Source organism: Choloepus didactylus, chromosome 7 (assembly GCF_015220235.1).
Source record: "Choloepus didactylus isolate mChoDid1 chromosome 7, mChoDid1.pri, whole genome shotgun sequence".
Classification (NCBI taxonomy): domain Eukaryota; kingdom Metazoa; phylum Chordata; class Mammalia; order Pilosa; family Megalonychidae; genus Choloepus; species Choloepus didactylus.
In genome coordinates this window covers 3,884,374-3,905,975 of record NC_051313.1, presented here as the reverse complement: position 1 = coordinate 3,905,975, position 21,602 = coordinate 3,884,374, and the positions used below count along the sequence as shown (strand labels likewise).

General features: G+C 44.9%; 1 protein-coding gene and 1 long non-coding RNA gene across 3 annotated transcripts; one reads left to right on the top strand and one right to left on the bottom strand.

Moving 5' to 3' along the window:
* Nucleotides 1–11,314: 11,314 nt before the first annotated feature.
* On the bottom strand, nt 11,315–11,951 carry SF3B5 (splicing factor 3b subunit 5). The gene has a single exon (XM_037843867.1). It carries the CDS (start codon nt 11,806–11,808, stop codon nt 11,548–11,550), a length of 261 nt encoding a protein of 86 aa, XP_037699795.1. The 5' UTR covers nt 11,809–11,951; the 3' UTR covers nt 11,315–11,547.
* A 2,026-nt stretch (nt 11,952–13,977) lies between these two features.
* Nucleotides 13,978–18,255, top strand: LOC119540008. Of its 2 annotated transcripts, none has more exons than XR_005217997.1 (3): nt 13,978–14,759; nt 16,096–16,219; nt 17,283–18,255. It is a non-coding gene; the product is annotated as an uncharacterized LOC119540008 (long non-coding RNA). The 2 variants fall into 2 exon arrangements; XR_005217996.1 differs by having other exon boundaries at nt 13,978–14,867.
* Nucleotides 18,256–21,602: the final 3,347 nt, after the last annotated feature.

The following is a 21,602-nucleotide window of genomic DNA, read 5'->3' as shown; positions in this document are numbered from 1 at the left end:
GCAGGTTAACCAGTTTCAAGGTATTGGCCATATTTCGGTGGTTTCCAGAAGAGTAGACTGATGAAACAAGGCAAGATCAAAAGACACATAAAAACAGATTAAATAAAAGAAAATTATTTTAGGAGAAATTCAGAAAACTATGCTCTTGTTTTATGTAGCTATATTCTTTGATTCAAGATGCTGTGCTATAAGAATATTATCTTGTAAAATTTATTCATTTGAAAAAAAGCAAAATACTCCCCCAACTCAGTTATCGTTCTTGATTATGAAGGCTGGGTTTCAACGTTTTTAGATGCATTGAAGCAATTATTTTTAAATAACCTGAGTTTAGCTTGTGTCTGTGCAGATATGGTGCAATTAGGAGTATACATGGGAAATCTTGTGTTTTATACAGTCAGCGAGGCAAAGAGGCTTTCCCAAGTATATGGAGATATTACAGTTATGTCTAACACAGCTTTTTTACAAGGATATCGTTCCTAAATATTTTCTGTAGTCCTGATGATGATGTCAAGGGAGCTTCATAAAGGACATGCACAAGTATTATAACAGCTTACACTTAGTGGGTAGTTACAGAGCACCAGGACTGGTTCACATTCTTTATGTGTAATAAACCATTTAGACCCCACAACAGCCCTATGAACTAGGTTCACCAGTTATTCCCACATAACGGATGCAGAAAAAAAGAGGCTCGGAGCAGCTAAGATCCTTCTCCAAGGCCTGGGTCCCAGATGGGCCCGGCGGAGCCTGAGCAGGGCGGGCGGGAGAAGCCCCCCAGTCGGCCACCGCCCCTTCTGTGGTGGCTACGGAGCTTCTCCAGTTACGGGGGCTTCAGGGAACCCCCATCCAAATGCGGGGGTGGGGGCGGGAGCGACGCTGCCGCAGAGTCTTGCATTTCCCCCCTTCCCTCCCAGACGGAACCATCCTTGTTGGTTTCCAGCGGCTGCAGCAGGTGGAGAGGGAAGGGGCCCCGCAGGCGGTCCGGGTCCTCCACGCCCACCCAGAACACCAGCGGGGAGAGGGGTCCCCCTTGGGAGAGCAGCCCTGGGGGAGCGGACTTGGGAGTTAGGTTGCTGGTCCCACGCCCGGCCACCCCTGGTGATCAGCAACCTTTAGATCTTCAGAGACACCGGGAAAGCCAGCGGTCCTGTGTCCCGGAGAGTCTAGCAAAGTCGCTTTTGGTTCAGCTGGGCTTTGTTTTGGTTTTGCAGAAAACTCTCTACATGTCTGGAAAAAGGTTCCAAAATTATGCTAAACCACCTTGAAAACCGTCATTACAACGATTTTTTGTAAAAATTGACATTTTGGTTTTTCATTTCTTTCTGTGACTTATTTCTATTTTTTTCCTCACATTTCTTGCTTGGTTTTCATTCTCCCAGGCCAGAAACCCTTTTCCACCCTGCCCCCTGACACTTCTAACGGCACAGCTTTGAACAAGCAAATCTCTGCTCAGACCTTCCCACGGCCCCAGACTGAGGCCACACGTCCTGCTTTGGCATTTGGGGTCTTTCCCAAGCTGGGCTCCAACATAGCTGTCTTCAAGAACACTCTAATTTTTAAAAAAAAATATTTTATTTTATTTTATTGTATTTTATTTTACTTTATTGTGGTAGCATATATAATGTATAAATTGCCCATTTTAACCATTTTAAGTGTACAATTCAGTGGCATTACTTACAATCAGAATGTTGTGCTACCATCCCCACAACCTTTTCGTCCCCCCAAACAGAAACTCTGCACCCATTCAGCATTAACTCCCCCCAGCTCCTGGTCACCTCAAATCTGCCTTCTGTCTCATGAATTTGCATATTCCAGATATTTCATGTACGTGGGATCATACAATATTTATCCTTTTGTGTCTGGTTTCTTTCACTTAGCACCATGTTTTCAAGGTTCATCCATGTTGTAGCATGTCTCGGGACCGCATTCCTTTTTATGGCTGAATAATATTCCATTGAATGGGGAGATCAATTTTGTTTATCCCTTCATCTATTGAGGGTCACTTGGGTTGCTTCCACCTTCTGGCTACTGCAAATAAAGCTGCCGTGAACACTGGGTACAGACATCTGTCTGAAGGACTCTCCGATCTTGACTGGTTTTCTCCTCAATGATAATATTGCCACCTCAAGGTACATATTGCCGCCTCTATTTCTTGTTACTACCCATTCTTTCTAGGGTGTTCTCTTTTGCCTTCCTTTTTGTTCACCTGAGTCATATCCTTACTTAAATGCCAAGTTCAAGACCCACTGCTTGGAGCAGAGAGTCAGGGACATTTCCAGGTGCATATTCCCCCCAGTTATGCTGCTTTTTCAGAAATTCAAGGCCATTTGCTTGGCCAGTGCCATGTGCTACCTCAATGCTACATATACATAAATAAAGCAAATAGATGCCTTCCCCTCCCAGCCAGGGTACAGACTCCTGAAGGACAAGCAAGATGCCTTGCACACTTCCTTTTGTTTCTTTGTGGATTCTGGCATACAGCAGGTAGCATATTTCTTCAACCCTAAAATGCTATCAGATGTAGGATGCAGCATTACTTCACTTATCACTAGGAGGAAAAGTCTACTACTCTTAGTCTAGGACACAATGCTTTGTTATATCATCTCTGAGCTGTAGAGTCGTGTTGAGTTGTGTTGATGCAGCATTTCTTAAAAGATCCCATAAAAGAACCAAAATCCACCAGAGCTGGCTCTAGAGCTGGCCTTGCAAGTGTCTAGAGGGTATCTGTTTTTGACTTCTGCTTAGGGATGTTGCTAAACCTATCAGATCCACTTTCCCCATCCCTTTTTCCACAACCATTTGGTTCCTTAGGGCCAAGAGGGTGCTGCTGTTTGTGTCTCGGGATTTTCCCTCAGCTGCTGCCAGCCACTCTGATGGGTCTCAGTGCCGGTACAGATGTGACAACCGCGTCACCATGGCTACCAGCCAGAAGCCACCGTGCAGTGCCCCGGCCTCAGAGATGCCAGAATGTGGGCAAATGTGTGTCTTAGAATAATGCAAGTACAGTGTGGGGCATGGAGGTGGCTGTACACGTAGACCCAGCCCCAGAGTCCGTAAGGGATGACTCGGGCTGATTTTTGTTCAATATCCATTTGATCTTCCCCTGATAACCGTCCCATTTCCCTCAGTGTGTCCACCCAGGGCTTCCACAGCAAAGTACCGCAAACTGGGTGGCAAAAAACAACAGAAATGTATGGCTCCCCTTGCTGAAGCCTGATGTCTGAAACCCTGGGGAGAGCCCTTCCTGCCTCCCACAGCTTTGGGCATTTCGCCGGCGTCCTCAGGCTCCAGGCCCTGCGTCACCCCCGCACGGCCTCTGCCCGCGTCTGTCGGAGTTGACTTCTGTTTCTACAAGGACGTAGGCCACGTCGGGTTGAGGAAACACCCCCTCCAGTGTGACCACTGTCAACTAACTGCACCTGAAATGACCCTCCTGCCAAAGAAAGCCACATTCTGGGGATGAGGACTTCGCCCATTTTGGGGGGCACAGCAGCCCCTGCCCACCCTCCCTGGGCCCAGGGGCTTCCGGGGCACAGGGTCCACCTGTGATCCCAGAGCGGAGCCCGTGCCCAGGCTAAGTGGTTCAAGGACTGGTGCCCCTGGCAGAGCGCCTGGGAACTCTGCCAGTGGGTTTGAACCTGGCTGTATATAGCCCCTGGAGCAACTGGCGCCTTCAGACAACCGCACAGCTTCCAAAAATGGAGGCAGCCTGAGGAATCAGAAATAAGAACTCGAGAGACAGAAAACTCAAGTTCTGGAGCAAGTTGGAGCCCGGTCAGGGATGTGAATCCCGGGGCTCCCTGCTTGCTTCAGCCAGGGGACCTCAGCACCCTTCTTGGGCAGCTGAAACAATCCTGAATCAAAGCAGAGAAGACGAGCCCTAGACAGAGGGACACATTCAATAAATCCTTCTTGCATGCCTACCATGCACGGGCATTGCCAGATAAAGCCCAGCTATAAAAGTGAATAAAATACCATGTGCTCCGCCACTCCAGCTCCTCCTCGTCCCCCAGCAGCCTGGGGCAGGCTAGTTTGGTATTTTGCCAGGGGGATACATTCTAGCAAGTGTGCTTTGTTGGGAAGAATTTCCACACGTGTGCTGTAGAACAGGCACAGCCTGGACTTCTAATAACCATATACTTGTGACAACTCCTTATTTTTCAAAGCAGTGATCTCTCACTGCAAACAGATTAAGGCACGACAGCAATTTAGAACATGGAGCTAACATCATCGCTTAAAACAGGCAGTCCTGTTTCCAAGTGCCATTAACAATTCCCACGTAGGAAGCAGAGGGTAGTTGGAAGTAAATTGTTTTTTGTTTGTTTACATGCCATCTGCACTGCTGATATTCACGGTTTAGTTACTTTGTGGAAATCTGGAAAATATTCCGCACATAGAGCAAGGATATGGAAAAGTTGGGCCCTTTTGAGGAAAGAGCACCTGCTGTCTGAGCCAATGCCCCAACCGCATCTACGTCTGTGTTGCTCTGCAGAGACCAGCCAGGATGTGGATCAACACGTGCCGGGCATCAAGATTGTACCCTGTGGTTCCCATAGAGCCTGAGGTGGGGAGATTTCACTCATTCAGAGGGATCAAAAGAAATTATACTGCTTAAAGCTCAGAACATGGGTGTACTTGAAAAAGTAACAGATATTATTAATACTAACTGGAATTTCAAAGATCAAATAGGAAGTGGGAACAGAGGGTTGCAGCAGATATCACTATGGTTTTATATCATTTTTATTGGAAACTTAAAACTGGACATGCACACACGATGAGAACCAATTTTTAGTGTGAGAATTGCTTACAATCTTGTGTCTGGTGATACAAATGATACATTCAAATTCAAGACCTTTAAAAGCATCTTCATTTATAGAGGAAGGGTAAACTAAAATATCCGAAGATAACCTTCACGAAGGCACGAGGCAGCCCTAATCTGGCCAAGAACAAATCTGAGGCAATTTTACAAGCTTTAAATATCAAATAAAATTTCAATATATTGTTATCTATGTGTATGTTATTAGTTATTTTTCTAAAACTTGAATTCTCCCAGAAACACAAAAAATAACTACCACCTGCAAAACTTTGACTCTATAAAGAATAAATATCAGAAGCAGCCCAGGGGTCTTCCAGGGGGCTGTGCCCTTGGATTTCTCTGGTACAGCCCCCGACAGGCCCACTGGCCTGGAGTCAGCTCCTGTCTCATTATAGAATTTGTAGTGAGCAAAGATACACAGCCTAAAAGTGAATAAATCCATGCTAGGGTCTCATTCAAAAAGTACTTTGATCCAATAAACTCGACACCTGTCTTGGTTTCCTGGGGCTCTGGTCCCATGGACAGGGAGGCTAAATGCATTCTCTGTCGGCTCTGGGGCCAGAAGCTTGGAGTCGAGTTGTGCGCAGGGCTGGCCCTCTGCAGGGGGGGCACATCCTGGCCTCCCCCAGCCTCTGGCCTTTGCTGGCTGCCTGTTGCATGGCCATCTCCCCTGCGTCCGTCTGTCTCCGAGTCCAAATATCTCTCCTTGTAAGGCTCCAGTCCTGTGGGACTAGGACCAGCCCTGATCCAGTTGGTCTCGTCTTACTGATCACATCTTCAAAGACCACATTTCCAAATAAGGCCCCGTTTCCAGGCCTGGAGCTGGGGCTGGGGCTTGGACATGGCTTTAGGGAAACACAACTCAACCTGTAAGACCCCCTTAAAATGTTTTTTTTTTTCCCCAGAGATGTGATATGAAGCATGGATAAGTATCTCGAATAGAATTAGTACACTAAACACTGCCAGGCGCTTCTAAAAATGAATAACTCTACAACCTTTTTCCATCGTAGCTCACCAGACAAGTATGCAAATGCTATTCGGCATAGAATTTCCCATTAATAATGCTTGTTTTATCACAATAAATCTGTGCTATCAAACTATGGCATCCTTCTCACAAAGATGCCTTACTTACCACTTTAAACATTTGAATCTCTATACCCCAAACTTCAGAGCCTGATAAATTTAATTAGCACTGCATGTCTTGATATGTGAATCCTAGGGCTGAGGGAAAGTGTTACAGATGTATTGGCTTCACAACACTAATTACCTGCTAAATTTCTTATCATAGAACAGCAAGAATCAAGAGGAGACAATTGGGAAAGGAGACAGGCCAAAAGCCAGGGAGACTACCAACAAAAATAGAGAAAAAAATGAATGTCCAATCAGTGTTCAACCCCATGAGGGCAAACATATTGACTTTCCACAGATTCACTGGAAAACAAGGTGCATGTCTAATCCTGTGCGGCCACGTGATATTCGCTTTCCCTCGTGGGTCCTCGCTGAAACATACTTATCTTGGAATTCATTTTTCACAATTCAAAATTTTCTTTCTTCTCCCTATGAAAGATGTTTCATTTTTAACAAATTCCTTTCCACCAGGAACCAAGAGCAAGAATTCCCAGATGATCCTATCAAAAAGGATATTGTGACATTGCTTATTCAATCAAAAATATATTCTGAGATTTACTTAGCTTGAGGCCTTTGTTTTTACGTGACATTATCGAATCAGTTGCAGGGAGGTTGCTTGGGTATTTGATATTTTTCACATCATTTATTCGTTTGCCTGCCTGTAGGAAGACGTACCTGTGGTGCGCGAGGGCACGCGCGCTTCTGACTCAACTCTGCACCTGCTGCGCGGAGAGACGCCCCCGTGGTCAGCGGGCGACTAGTTTTAAGGCCTCTGTGGTGCGGCTGACACTTGGCTCCATCAGGGGCAACATCAGCTAAAACCATGGCCCTTGCGTGGGCGTCGGTCGTCATGGAAGCGCCAGTTAAGGCAGCAGGACAACCCAGGCCAGGAAAGGTGTGCACGCCCACGTTTTACTCCTTTTACACTCATTTTCGGAAACATTTCCCCTGTGCAAGGCAACTCGGAGGAAGTAAGCAAAGGGAATCACAAAAGACGTTGGGATGACAGGGAACAGGGCAGGAGAAAGAGGAGGGGCTGTGGTCGAGGAGGCCCCGAGAGCGGGCGGTGCTGCCTTCCGGACTGCCGCAGGCTGCTGCCTGGCTGCTCCCCACAGGGCCTTAGGCCCACAAAGGCCGCGGCCACGTTTGTCTGGGGCAGGCTCAGAGACCACTTGTTAAATGCTGAGCTAAGAGTAAAGCTATGAAAATGCGAGCCTGTATTTGCATAGCACTTTGAAGCTTCCAGCAGCCATGGTGCACACCTGCGGGGACAGGCTCACGGTGCCCATTGTAATGCCACAAAGGCTCATAATTGGAGGAATGGATATATAAGTTGTGGCATATTCCCACGATGTAACATCAAAGAGGGGTGGGCACATATCTCTACCCCTCAACTTGAAGAGATCTCAGAAATATAAAGTATGAAAAAAGCGTAGAATTATATTCAGAATATAGAACATTTATAAATTCTTGAAAACCCCAAAACACTTCTTTATATTGCTCCTCGATACTGATCTATGTTTCTAAAAGGATCACGGGTGCATGGGAAAGAGACACCCAAAGGAGTGGTCACCTTGGTGGTGGAGGCGGAGATGGAGGTTTGCGGAGAGGAAAAACTGGGCTCGGGGTGGTCAGAGAGACATCCAGACGTCCGTTTTCTCTGTGTTGCTTCCCTTCATTTTCCAAAAGGGCACACAAACATACTCCATTTGTGTAATTACTTGAACAGTAGGAGAAGCGAGGCAAATCTGATAAAACACAGACAGTTGTTAATCATGGGTAGAAGGAATATGCTTGTAATTCTTTGTATCTTTTGGTATTATTTTAATTAAAAAAGACAAAATTTTCTAAAAAGTACATATCATTTGATCCTTAGGCCTCATTCTACAGAGCAGAATTCTGAAACAGACAGTGATGGGTCAGGAGCAGAGAAGGGGGCCCGGCCTGCGGGTCGAGGGCTGGGAGACGAGCACAAGGAGGCCAAGGAAGTGAGGGCGCTAGCCTCCGAAGCTGCACCACAACCCCCGAAACTGGCCCCCTTCGTCCCTCCCTCTCCCTCATTTGTAACGGGTGAAGACATTTCTGTTTTGATAGCCCCTCTTTTGGGAGGGGGCGTGGAGGAAGTAAGGATAAGGTTCACCGAAGCGGCACAGGGTGATAAGAGGGACGGCTGGGGGACAAGATAAGGACCGAGGACAGACGCTCGGAAAGGAGGGAAGTGGGGAAAAGGAAGGAGGCTGAGGTAGGGCAGCTGAGGGAGCTGGAGCTTTAAAGGACCGTCCGGAGCAGCCCGTTTGGGTCAGGTTGGAGATGAGCTCCCCCAGCCCCTCTCCGGGCCTGGGTGGGCAGGAGCCTGCAAGGCTGGGCGTGTTTGAGGCAGATCGGGAAAACGAAGGACATGGGAGCCTGGGAGAAACACAGGAGGTGAGATCATCAAAACCCGTCAGATGAAAGACACATTCTCACCTCTTTGAAGGGATCAGCCTCTGGCTGCTGGACCATCACGAGAGAGCCTGGTCGGTGGACATTCCCAGGCACACATCAAATGGGTGCACGCACCTGCCCCCCCGGACTGGAGCACCCCTGGCTAATCTGGGCAATATAATGAAAGCCTCCTTTCCTTCTGACATCTTGAGCTGGCCAGTCTCAGAGAGAAGGAAAGAACAAAGAACTCTCCTGGCACAAAGCTACTCCCTTTCAGATGAAGGGGTTGCAATCTAAGGGAAAGGAAAGTCATCAGTGCTTGTGAGCTCCAGCCTCAAACCCTCAGGCCAAATCCATCTTAGGCCCAGAGCTGAATATACCATTTCGCTATTGAAACATCCTTCAGTAGCTCCTCGTTGACAAAAGCCAGTGTCTCCCAAACACGCTTCTCAGAATTACCTTGGTATTTTTTTAAAAAAAGGAATTCCAAGATCACATAACTTCTGGAAATGATGGGTTAAACAAAATTTCTTACTGCAGAACTTTAATAAACTAAGCTAAAGTTTGAGTCTGCAAAGTGTGTGGCACGTTTTGAACTTATTTAACCAGAATGTCCCCCTCCCCTCATGCCTGAAAACAAACAAAACCAAATCTGTAACTTTTCTGAGTTCTGTGACACAGCCTGGGAGCCCCTGGCCCACCCTGTGAGGGGCCCCTCCCCCGGAATTAGACCCGAGTCCCTGCTCTAACACTCAGCAGCCGAACGACAGGGGCAAACTACTTAAGTTTTCCTATGGCTGTGTGTTTATTGGTAAAAGGCGAAAATAAACCTTCCCAGGTTTCTTGTGAAGACTGAGATAATTTATGTAACTTTCTGGCACTTGGTAAATAATTAGTAGCTGTTACATCATTGTTGTCATTCTACGATTTGGACCTTAACTGACTTTTCCAACCTGATAAAGAAAGCAGAGATCAAAGACAAGGACTTTGTAAACCATATGTTATTGGAAGTAATGGAAAGGTTTAAAACAGGAAAAAATGGTTGGGATTCTCCTGTACTTGCTTGTGCAGCTGATTACATCCCAGGGGCTCATAAATCGTTTCCCTCATTTTAATGGTACAAATCCTACTCATGGCTCAAGTTCCTGCTCCAGCTTCTTTCTCAACAGTCTCCTTGCCCACTACCTCACTGGAAAGTCACGATAATCTCTTCCTGTAAACTCCTGAGGCCCTTTCCTATACCTTCCTTTGGCACTTACTAATTTCTACTCAGATCATGTTTATATGCTGCCAAATTTATTTCTCTAACTTGCATCACTGCAAGGCCAGGGTTCACATCTCGTCCCATTCTTGATGTATAATAACCATGACCAAAAGAACTCACTACAAATTTGGCCAATGCTCAAATTCAAACTATCAAACGAAAAGCTAAAATTTTGGAAAGCTTCTATCCATCATTATGAGCTTTTCAGCTTCCTAAGACTTTCCTGATATGATTGATGGTGATATTAATGAATGTGACTTTTTGAAATGTTTAACGAAATGTCTTAACATTTGGTAGATCTGTGTAACTCAGTGAGCCAATACTTTCCAAATGACCAATGTGTGATGTTACAAAGTCATACGTGGGTAAGAGAATGATAAGTTCATCTAGTTTCAGATTCCTTGTTGTAACTAGCCTTTAGGAAACTACCACTTGTTGGGGTTTGTTAAAGTAGGAAAGAAATGTCCACAATTATTTGAAAAGGCTAGTAAAATATTCTTCCCTTACTACATTTTTATGTGAAGCCGTAAGTTTTTATACTTTAACTAAAACTTCAAAATTCCAATAGTGTGAATGCTGAAGCTGATGAGAACCCAGCTGTCTTCTATTAAACCAGACACTGAAGACACCTGTAACTCTTCTCAGTGAATTGTTTTAGAAGATAATTTTTCATTTTTTTGTTAGCATGTGATGATCTCAGTTATTTTTAAATGAGTTACTAAATATTTTTAAATTTTCTCAATCTTAATGTCTAATGTGAATATCGATAGCTATAACCCACATAAACAAAGGCTCTTTTGGGTCTTCAATAATTTTAGAATATAATGGAGTAGCAAGGCCAAAATGTTTGAGAACCACCCATCCAAAATATGTCAAAACATATCACTTCTCTGACTAACCCTTCTGCAACTCCCATCTCCCTCAGGAGCTCTCCTCTGTCTGCCCCACCTCATTACCTGCCAGACCTCAACTCCCTCTACTCTCCCCCCTCCTCATTCAGTCTGGCCACACTGGTCTCTCTGCTATTTCTTTAGTAAGCCAGACAATTTCCAACTTTGGGACCCTCGTATTGGCGGTTAGCTCTGTCACCATCCCAATAACTCAACACGATGAGTCTCCTACTTAAAACTGTAACCCTACTGCTACTCCCATCCCCTCTTAATTTCCTTTTATTCCCTACAGCATCTTCTACTAGCTTATCTATGCCTACAATTTATCAGATTTCCTACTCCCCAATCCCCCAACTCCACCAGTGTAGTGGAAGCCCCCAAAGCCTGGGAAAAATGCCTGGCACAGAGCTTAACAGTTACTTGTTGAACGTTGAGTGAATGAAAGCACTCGTTTGCCAGCTTGTCAGTCCTGTAGACATGGCCACAGCGGCCCAAAAAAACCAGAGGAGGCGATCTACAGCAAGAACAGAGGAGACAGCCAAGATTGTGAACACGAGAGAAAAGGTGGGGTAAACACCCAAACCTCCATACCTTAAGGCATAACTGGTCTGGAAAAAAAAAGCGCTAAGGAAAATTCGGGATGGGGAAACATAAAGGTTGGGCAGGGAGGATTAAGCGCCTGGCAGTGAGTGCTGGCCCTGCGGTGTCCGCATCTCCTGTTGGGACGCCCGCGGACCTCAGCCCCCAGAGCTTTCCCGAGACCCCTCCGCCCGGACACAAACAGTCCACACCAAGAAACGGAACAACTTTTAAACTTTATGGAAAAAAGCAACATCGACAATCAACCAGCCAAAAACGCACTTCCAAATCCCGGCCGCCTCCCCCAACGCCGGCCGGCTCCAGGGTCTCTCCACGGTCGCAGTTCTCAGGGGTCCCGATGGTCTCCCGCTGCTGTGCTCAAGGTCCCCGGGAGCGCAGAGCGGGAGGGACGCTCCCGGAAAGCGCTGGCGTGCAAGGGGCGGCGGGACTCAGTTCTCCTCGGGCTTGTCGGCCGGCGGCCCGCACGGCTGCAGCATCTTCTCCATCAGGTTGAAGCGGACTCGCGCCTTGCTCTCGTTCTCGGCGATGGCGAAGTAGTTGAGCAGGTCGAAGTGGCCCATGTAGGAGCAGTACGAGTCCCGGTGCTGGTTCACCAGCCACTCCCACTTGGTGGTGTCGGCGTGGCCTGTGCCGATGTACTTGGACTGCAGGTGCTCCAGCTGGCTGTGGATGGTGTAGCGGTCCGTCATGTCGCCGTCTTCCCTCTGCTCCGGGTCAAGGTGCACGGACGAGAAGCAGCAGCGGCTCCTAAGCTTCCCGCCGGTTCGAAGTCGGCCCTGGAACACCGCGGCGCGCGCAGTCGCAGGGTGTTGGCGTCACGGCGCCGCCGAGTGGGCTCTCGGCCGTAGGGCTCAGAGGCGGAAGCGGAAGCGTGTTCTGGCACCTAATTGGGGCTGCCTAGGCGACGAAGCCACTGCCCCGCCCCACTCGGGAGAGCCCCGCCCCCTCAGGTCGTGGGGCATGATGGTCCCCGTGGCAGCCGGGCGGCCCCTTTCACAGGGAGCCTAGCATCCGGGCATTTGCGGTCGTCGCAGGCTTGCGCGCGCAGGCGCCTGGGGCGTCGTCGGGACCTGGACGCCACGGAGGCTTAATGGCGAGCGGTGTCTGGGAGGCGGGGCGTGGCCTAGTCGACCGTGACCTGGGGGTTGTGGGAAGCGCAAATCGAGGGCCCACAGGCGGCCGGGAAAATGGCCTCGTGGTGCAGTTGTGCTCGCGGAGCTGGTGCGGCGGGCGGTGGCCCCCTCCCAGCCGGGAGCACCGCGCCGCCGACGCGTCGGGCTTCCCCGCGAGCTCCGCCTTCCCGCGCGGGGCTCCCTCCCCGCTGCTCGGCCGCCCCCGGGCCCCTCCGTGCTGCGCGCGGCCCCGGCGCGGGACGAGCTGTTCGTGCGCCTGCAACGCCCTGTTCCCTTGGCACGCGCTCCTGGCGTTAGGTCAGCTCGCAAGCATCTGGAAGGCCGCCCGGCCCGCTCCAGACAGCTGCAGGGGCCCCTTCTCGCAGCTTGATGGTGCCTTCCAGAACGCGGCCTCCCGCGACTGGTCTTTTTGCAAAGTTGGCAGTTGATAGGTTAAATCCAACCTTAAGCTACCTGTGGGCTCACCATCCAGATTTATCGAGCCTTGTTTTTTTCCCCCAAACTTTATTTTGTTTTGCTTTTGTGAAAGAAATAGACCGATGCGAATACACTTGGAATTCTCTGCATTTTCCCCACCCTAATCTGTTCACCTCGGGACGCTGTCCTGGACTTGGAGTTAATCATTCCTGAGCCTGTTTTTTCTTTGGCTGAAAGTCTGTATCCATAAACAATACGTGTTATTGTTAGGCATGTTTTAAAGTTTTATGTGAATGACACGTTGTATGTGTTGTTGCAGAAGTTGCTTTCTCCACTCATTGGAATCCGTGTTGATATATATAACTTTAGTTTTTACTGCTGTGCAGTATGCCACTGAATGAACTTAACAGTATGTCCTCGCGACAACGGACATTTACTTTATTTCCAGAGTTTTGCTTTTGGTAACTGCTGCAATGAATGTTTCTCTTGGTCGTATACATACTGAAATTGCTGGGACATGGGAATGAGTGTCTTCAAGCGCTGCTAGACACTGCCAGATTGCTCTCCCACCAGCAGAAAGAAAATCCCTCTTGCTTCACATCCTTCTGATATTTAGTGCCGCAGACATTTTTTTTATCTTCATTTTATTGATATATATTCACATACCACGCAGTCATACAAAACAAATCGTATTTTCGATTGTTTACAGTACCATTACATAGTTGTACATTCATCACCCAAATCAATCCCTGACACCTTCATTAGCACACACACAAAAATAACAAGAATAATAATTACAGTGGAAAAGAACAATTGAAGTAAAAAAGAACACTGGGTACCTTTGTCTGTTTGTTTCCTTCCCCTATTTTTCTACTCATCCATCCATAAACTAGACAAAGTGGAGTGTGGTCCTTATGGCTTTCCCAATCCCATTGTCACCCCTCATAAGCTACATTTTTATACAACTGTCTTCGAGATTCATGGGTTCTGGGTTGTAGTTTGATAGTTTCAGGTGCCGCAGACATTTTAAATTTGCAGATCTGATGAGTCAAATGGAATTTCTTTGCATATCTCTTTAATTTGCATAACCCTGATGACAAGGAACATTGGGCATCCCTTCATGTATTTATAGGCCTCTTGGGTTTCTGCTTCTATGAATTGCACATTCATTTCCTTTGCCCGTTTTCCTATTGGGTTTTTGGTATATTCAGGATATTAGGTTTGCCAGTTATGTGTGATGAAAGTATATATGTTCCTTTATGTCTTTTGTTGTATAGAAATTTTACAGAAGTTTTTGTTATATTGAAGTTCTTAAGTTTAGTCAAATTTATCAGTCTACCTTTATGGTTTGGGCTTTTTGCATTTGGTTTAAACAAAATCAGGGAAAACCCTTTCCTACACTGGGCCTATTACAATAGTCTCTGTTTTCTTTTTAAAGTTTTAAAATTTTGGTTTTTCATATTTAAGACAGTCCACTTGGAGATTTGTTTCTTTTTGTTCTAGGAATCTAATTTTTAATATCTGCCCCTATGGCTAACCAGTTCCTGCGATAACTAATCATTCATGTAATAGTTCACCCTTTCCCTGCTCATTTTTTATGTTTCTGTTACATACACGTAAATCTGGGGGCCTTCTGGCCCATTAGTCTCTGTCTTCCCTGTGCCAATAATACAGGGTCTTGTTACTTTGGAAGTCTTGATAGTTGAGGTGCCAAGCCCCCACTATTTTCTTCTTTCACAAGTGTCTTGGTTATTCTCGGCCCTTTGCTTTTCCACACGAGCTTAGGATTGTCAGTGGAATCTTCTTGGAAATTGTGATCGAGTAATCAAAGCCATGAAAGTTAATCTAATATTATTTCTTTATCATTATTAAGAATGATTTTAATAATAGGAGAGAATTGCTTATATTCAAAGGTCTTCTGAGGGATAGATGGAAAATACATTTGTATATATTAATTCAGAGCCAGAGAAATGTACATTCTAACCAATTATGTGGGCACTGGGGCCTCTGTGGGTAGTTTTCTGTGTGTCCATACGGCCACTGTCTGCTTGAAGTTACGGAATCACAGACATGACCAGAAAGAGGCTTCGGTGAGGTTCCTCAGGGTTGCTAACAAAAATCCATTCATGATTCCAGCCCAAATTTCTGCTCCTTTTAAAAGCCTGCTTAGAAGGCAACCAAAAAATTTCTACCAGAAGGTAACCACAAATATTATGTGGCAAGATGTAATAGTTTCCCTAGTAGGTGGGTAAGCTACTTTTAATCCTGAGAAGATTTAAAATTACGTTTAGAGAGAATCAAAACTATTGTATTTCTATTTCTGTGTTGAGGAGTCACAATGCCATATTCAATATATTATAAATTTGTTATGTTTAGTATGTTTGGGCATGGTGGAGTAACAGATCAGCCTTGGGATTTTTGTTTAAATGATATGAATAATTGATTTAGGCATGTGATTTTAAGTGGAAATCTTTCTAAGTTAATGTACAGTGATGTAGAATATTTAAGAGAACTTGTTTCTCCATGTTTGTAAATTTAATTCATAAGATTTATGAAAATAAATTGTACTTGAAAAGGCTTTTTTTGGTTATGTCAGATAATTCCAGCACTTACAAAGAAAACAAAATGCATTACATTTATAACTATGCTTTAAAATGTTTAAAAGAGTTAAAATTTGGAGTGGAACCAAATTTTATTCAAAGACCCCTTAAATGCGATTTCTGAAATTTGCTGAATAGGATTTTTAGCTGAATTTAAGAACTTAAAGGACAAGGCAGTTTTTTTAAAAAATTTATAACTTTAATCAATTGAATAATAACTTTTAAAATCTAAATAAATCTCGGAATAGTGCTTTCTGCATTCCCCCAAATGACATTTAAAAGCACTAAACCCCCTTACATTTAACAAGGTCAGCCTGCAAGTAACATGAAAACCTTTGTGGGATTTTGATTGTAATGACATTGAGTTTATAGATAAATTTGGGGAGAGTTGTCGTCTTATCTATAATGAATTTTCCCATCTATGCACAAGGCAACGTTTTCTTGTCTTTCTTGATCTTGTGCTCCTGGCTTTTAAATTTTTAAAAAGTTATTTAATGTTTTGAATAGGCAAGACGTCATTCAAAACTTTAAAAGTATACAGAAGAATGCAGTATCTAACATCTGCCTGTTTCCCACACCCATCTTCAAAAAGGAGCCACTGCTAAATTACTTTCTTGTTTATTCTTTCATAGATTATTTTTATAGACGTATAAACAAGCACAAATATATATGCTATTTTACGACCCTTTAAAATCCGGATGGTAGCAAAATGCTCTCCATACTTCTATACCTTGGTTTTTGTTTGGTTTCATTTTATTTTCTTTGCGTGAGTACATAAAAAGTTTCCTCTTGTTTATTAATTTTTTTTTTTGATCTTGTTTTACAGCTGTAAAACATCCATAATATGGCTGGATCCTACTTTCTAGAATCACCCTTTTATTGATTGACATTTATGTTGTCTCCAACGCTGCAATGAATAACCTTACTTCAATGACTAATCATATACACAGGTTAGTTTGCACATGTACACATATAATTGTAGGGTAAATTCCTAGAAGTGGAATTCGAGCATTAAGTCAGCAAACAACAGCTATGAGCACCCTTAACACATTCATGAATTTCTAGCCATAGTGATTCTCAGTACTTTTCAAATGCCTTGTGCATCCAGAAAGCATATTCAAATTTTATTGCTGCAGAAAAATATGACCTGCAAATTGAAATGAACCAAAGTCACTTTTCCTTTGGTGAATGATTATTTTAGATGCCATTTGTCCTGTGAGAGAGTATTAAAATAGTAAAAGGACTTTCAATACGTGCAGGTATCAAAATGTTTCACGTACACTAGAGGTCGCCAAAGCAGTGTTTAATGCTAACAAACAAACTAGACAAGTCTTTGAGTTGCAGTATTTTTTAAAGGCAACTTAAGACTTTGATAACTTGGGAGAAATGTCTAAATAATCGTATAAATTTTACTTTGGGATTTTATGGATTGTGGGAATAATGTGGAATTTAGAGAATTTTTAAAAAAGAGATGCTCTAGCTATAATCTTACTTTTTTGTTGATTCACCATGATTTTACTTATTTTGAGTACTAAAAACATTTCTAGCATCTGGTTTCTTTTCCTAGCCATTGTGGTTTTCATATATCTGAGAAGTTTTAGAACTCTGTTTTTGTAGGGACGGATGCAGGGGTTTTGCCCCTAACCAGGCATCTACTTCAAGGGGGTACAGCGTTCTGTAACTTTTCTACAGTCTCTCCTGGGGCAGATACGATGGCATCCATAACTTCTCACTAAGATTTAATAAGCACATCCCTCTCTGTTCTTTAGTAATAGCATTAAATCACAAATGGGGCAATTTGCAAACAGAAATTTCTCATAGGATAAATTTCACAAAGGAACTTTGGAACATATCCATGTTCTATTTGTTGCAGTAATATGAGATTGATTTACTCTTATGTTAGAATTTGTATGAGAACAATAGTTGAATCACAATCTACTATCATTGTGTTTTCTTCTGAGAGAGTGGGAAATCACCTTTGAACATATACTGAGTGTTGGGTTTCTACCAAAGGGAATTTGCCCAAAGGCCTCCCGTGACGGCAGTGAAGGAGACAGACCGGGTGCTGTGGTTGAGAAGGATGGGGAAGAGGGCTAAGAGGCCACCCCAGATGGTGATGCTGATGTGTCCTGGAGGATGCAAAGAACTCTGGAACTCATAAAGAAGTGCAAGAAGTGGGGGGAAGGTTGAAGTAGTCTCGGAACCCCGACATGGTTGGAGTGCAATGTCTGAGAAATAGAGCAGCATTGGCTGAGGCTGGAGATGCAAGCAGTGGCCGGATGGAGCAGAAGGGACAGACTGTGCAGCCCAAGTCGCTGCAGGCTCACATGCATTCCACTCTTCCGCCAAAGACACCATCAGGGATGCCCTCCCACTCTGGCTGGCCCTTGACCGTTGCGTTCCAGACCCACAGGCCAGGCCTGCTTCCACGTCAGACTCTTGTTACTTCTTGTTTCCTCTACCTGGAGGGCCTTTCCCAGATATCCATTAGGTGCTCAACCTGGCTTCATTTAGGTTTTTACTCCGTGTCACTTTCTAGTGAGCCCTTTTCTGGCCAGCTCACCTAAAATTGCAAATCTGTCTCTCCTTCGCCAACATTTCCTATTGCCGATGACTATTTTCCCCTCAACGCTTATTGCTAACATCCTGTGTACTTTATTTTCTCTTGTTTATTGTCTCCTCTCTAGCCAGAATACGAGGCCCATGAGGACTAGGATTTTTTATCCATTTGGTTCACTGCTGTGTCCCTAGCACCAAGGATAGGGATGGCATACAGTAGGTGCTAAATTAATATTTAATGAATGACTGAATCTTCACAGCAGCCTCATGAGTGATAACAAGAGACTAGAAATGATTGAGTGTCCAACAATAAAGGAATAATTACATACATTTTTGTGTGATAATATGTAGTTTTAAAAGGCTCATATGTAGTAGATATAAATAGACATGAAAAGCTGTCCATTTTATGTTAAATGGTAAAGGAAAGTTGCAGAACATGTAAATTGTATGATTCCATTTTGTAAGCACACATCGCATGCTTGTAACTGCATAGAAGGACAGGAGGTTATTAAATTCTCTCTCGGGAATCGGATGGGGGATTGAGGTAGGGTTTTGATGGAATCTTTTTCAATCAGCATACATTACCTTTGAAATAAAAATAAATAAATAAAATTTAAAACCAAATAGAAAATATTAATTAAAACCAAAATGAGATTCCATACCACACTCAACAGTATGGATACAATTTAAAATATTAACAATTCCGAGTGCTGGTCAGGATGTAGAGCACCTGAGGAAAAACAAACATTCACAGTATCTATTAAAGCTGAGGTATCCCTGCTCAAAAGAAATGCTTTCAAATGTGTACCAAAATCCATATGTAAGAATGTTCATAGAAGAACTCTTAGTGAAAGCCAAAATGGGACCGACACAAATGTCCATAAACAGTCAAAGGGGAAAGGACAGATTGTGACATACTCGTACAATGGAATACTGTATACTCATGGCAACAAATGAAATGCCACTCGCACTAACATGGATAAATCTCACATACATGATGCCGAGCAAAAGCAGCCGAACTTCAAAGGAGCACACACACTGTACATTAGGTTTGAAAAATGGTCAGAATAAAACTAAGGTGCCAGAAGTCAGACAGCGGTCGGCTTTGGGTGCAGAAGGAGGCCTCGGGAGCTCTGGTCCTAGATCCGGAGTTGGTACTTCCGTACTCACTCTGGGACATTCAGGCTCTACACTTAGGATTTGGGCACCCTTCTGTGCATATATTACACCTCAATTAAAAATTACAGTAAAAAAACAAACACATGGGCTTCCTTCTTTCTTCATACACAACTTCCAGCATTGTCTCATACTCCTTAACTGTTCTGGGAAAAGTCTGCTGAAATTCTTGTTCCCCTTGAAGGTCCAGTGCTGTGTCTTCTCTTTCCACCGAAGACCTCCTTGACCTGTCTTCTCTCTCAATCTCTCAGAGCAGGTACCTTTTCTGGATACCTGCAGCATATCTCCTACCTGGATACAAGTGCCTTTGAGAGGTGTAACTGTTTTCTCGCTTACATTTGCATCATAACTTATAGTAGGCACTCAATAAATACTTGCTCTCATCCCAGAGTAGGCAAGCCGGTTCCCAGCACCTCAAAGCACCCCCAGGAGTTCCAAAGTCCAGATCGTCCTTTACCATAATCCTAAAAGATGTGGATTTGGGGTCAACAATTGTCTTTTTCCTATGAACACATGACAGGCTTTACGACATTATGACCACGTTAAGTTTTAATGGTTTCAGAGCTGCTGCGGGGAGTTATCTAAAAGGCTTGCCTGGAACACTCTTTCATAACAGCCAGTGCAGCTGAGGTCCTTGGACACTGGTGACCACAAAGGAGAACACGGAATCTATGAGCAAGAAGTGGAATGGGTGGGACTTCCTTCCGTGCCAATATTGAGCCCTTCCAGTATCCACTTAGATACGTGAGTCACTGCGGCCTGCCTAGGGTGAAATTTGCCTGGGAATCTAGCAAAGGAGCTGAGCTTCTGTCTTTCCTTTGATTTGAACTGAGGAAATGCCGAGACTTGTGTAGCTCCAGGGAAGGCTCAGTGCCACTGGGTTTTAAATTGACACGGGGTGTGGTTCCATCTCTCTCTTAGCACAGGTATGTCTAGAGGAGTGGAGTGATAACACTTACACCCCTATGCAGTGTGATTTCTTTCCCTTGTCACGTGTTGCACTTTCATAAAACAGGTGTTTCAGAATCTCTGTGTGTGTTGCTGTGGTGTTATCCATGTGTATTTTATTTCTTTCTCGTGTCACCATGAGTGCTTCCTGGCTGAGACTTCAAGTCCCCAAAGAAGATGCTGTGTTCAGTGCCCAAAAGGAAAATGACACAGAATCAAGTCTGATTTTTGTGCTGCTGTTAACTGCTTCACGGTTGTTAAAAGGTCAAAAAGGAATTTTGGGGTGGAACAGACTGTCACACACTGCAGCTGAATGCCAGCGGTGCCATTTCCCCACCCTTTCTTTAAAATGGACGGTTGGCATTTCCTGCAGCTTATGTAAACCACTGTGCAAAAGCAGCTGCCAGTCTCCCCACTTCCAACCAGATACCTACCGCTGAGTCTCGTGAAGAAATTCTGGCATTACTGCCTCTGAGGCAGCACTCATCGTGAGTTGCTGCGTGTTAACTGCTTTTCTTGTCTGAAGAACCAATTGTTCTGTAGAGATATAAAAATATTTCCAGTCAATGCATCAACTTTGGGGTCTTCAAGTTAGCAAACTGCTGTGCCAGTGTCCTTTTCATTTCTGTTTTTGTGTCTCCCGATTTGCTAGGGTGCACTTTACATTTGGCTTAATAGCTTCCTTAAGAAGATAAGAAAACATCCACAGTTGTGTCCAGGTTTGAGGGTGGTTCTACTCCTAGGCCAAGGCAAGACAGGGCCTTGTGCTCGACCCTCACTAGAGGGCCCTGTGGGCCTCCCTCCAGCTGCGCCCTCCCGTGAGCTGTTGTCCATGAGTCAAGGGAACATACCCACTTGCCCCAGCCTCCCCTGTGCATGCACACGCAAACACACAGAGACACATGCACACACAAACACACGGAGACACATACACATACAACTTTGAAACCCAAAGTGTCCTTGCTATTGGCCCCACCCTGGCTTCTAGGGCCTGTACAAGCGTCTCCCCTGGCCTGTCCTCCCGAAGGCTGACCTGGCTGCTGATACGCACACCTGGGTCTTTCAGGTGACCAAAGAGTGGCTTTTGGTCAGGGATGGAGCTTGCGCATGCAGGCTGGGCGCGTGTCCTTACAGGGCGGCCACACCGTGAGGCAGGGTGACGCTGGGGTGAGAGGAGGCTGTGGGCTAGCCAGGGATGGAGCAAATTCTCCTACACAGCCCTGTCCAAGCAGACCAAGAAATCTAAATTCTAACTGGTATTCCAGGTAGTTTTAAAGATATGTGTATCAAGGTGGGAGAATAAGCTATATTTTAATTAACAGATTGTTAGCTGGATTTGTGTCCTAAGCCTAACCTAACCCCTAACCCTAGCCAGGAAGGAACTGATGGGAGGTTGCATGTCTTTAGCACTCGGAGTCTCCATTTCCCTGACTGTAAAATCGGGGTATGGATACATCGTTGGGTTTTGGTGAGGATTAGGTAGATCATCACGTGTGGGCTCTTTGTGAATAGTCTACAAATGTCCATAGATAAATTTTAGGCAAGGAAACGAGTTTGAGCTCATATGTGGGCCAGCTGTTAAGAGGGAAGAATGCAGAGGGCAGGGCCCTTCAAAGTTCAGCTTGCATATTCAGATGAAACAAACTGCAG

What these genes read in the sequence shown, in the direction of transcription:
- SF3B5 (XM_037843867.1), bottom strand. Translation starts at nt 11,808, where the DNA reads ATGACGGACCGCTACACCATCCACAGCCAGCTGGAGCACCTGCAGTCC.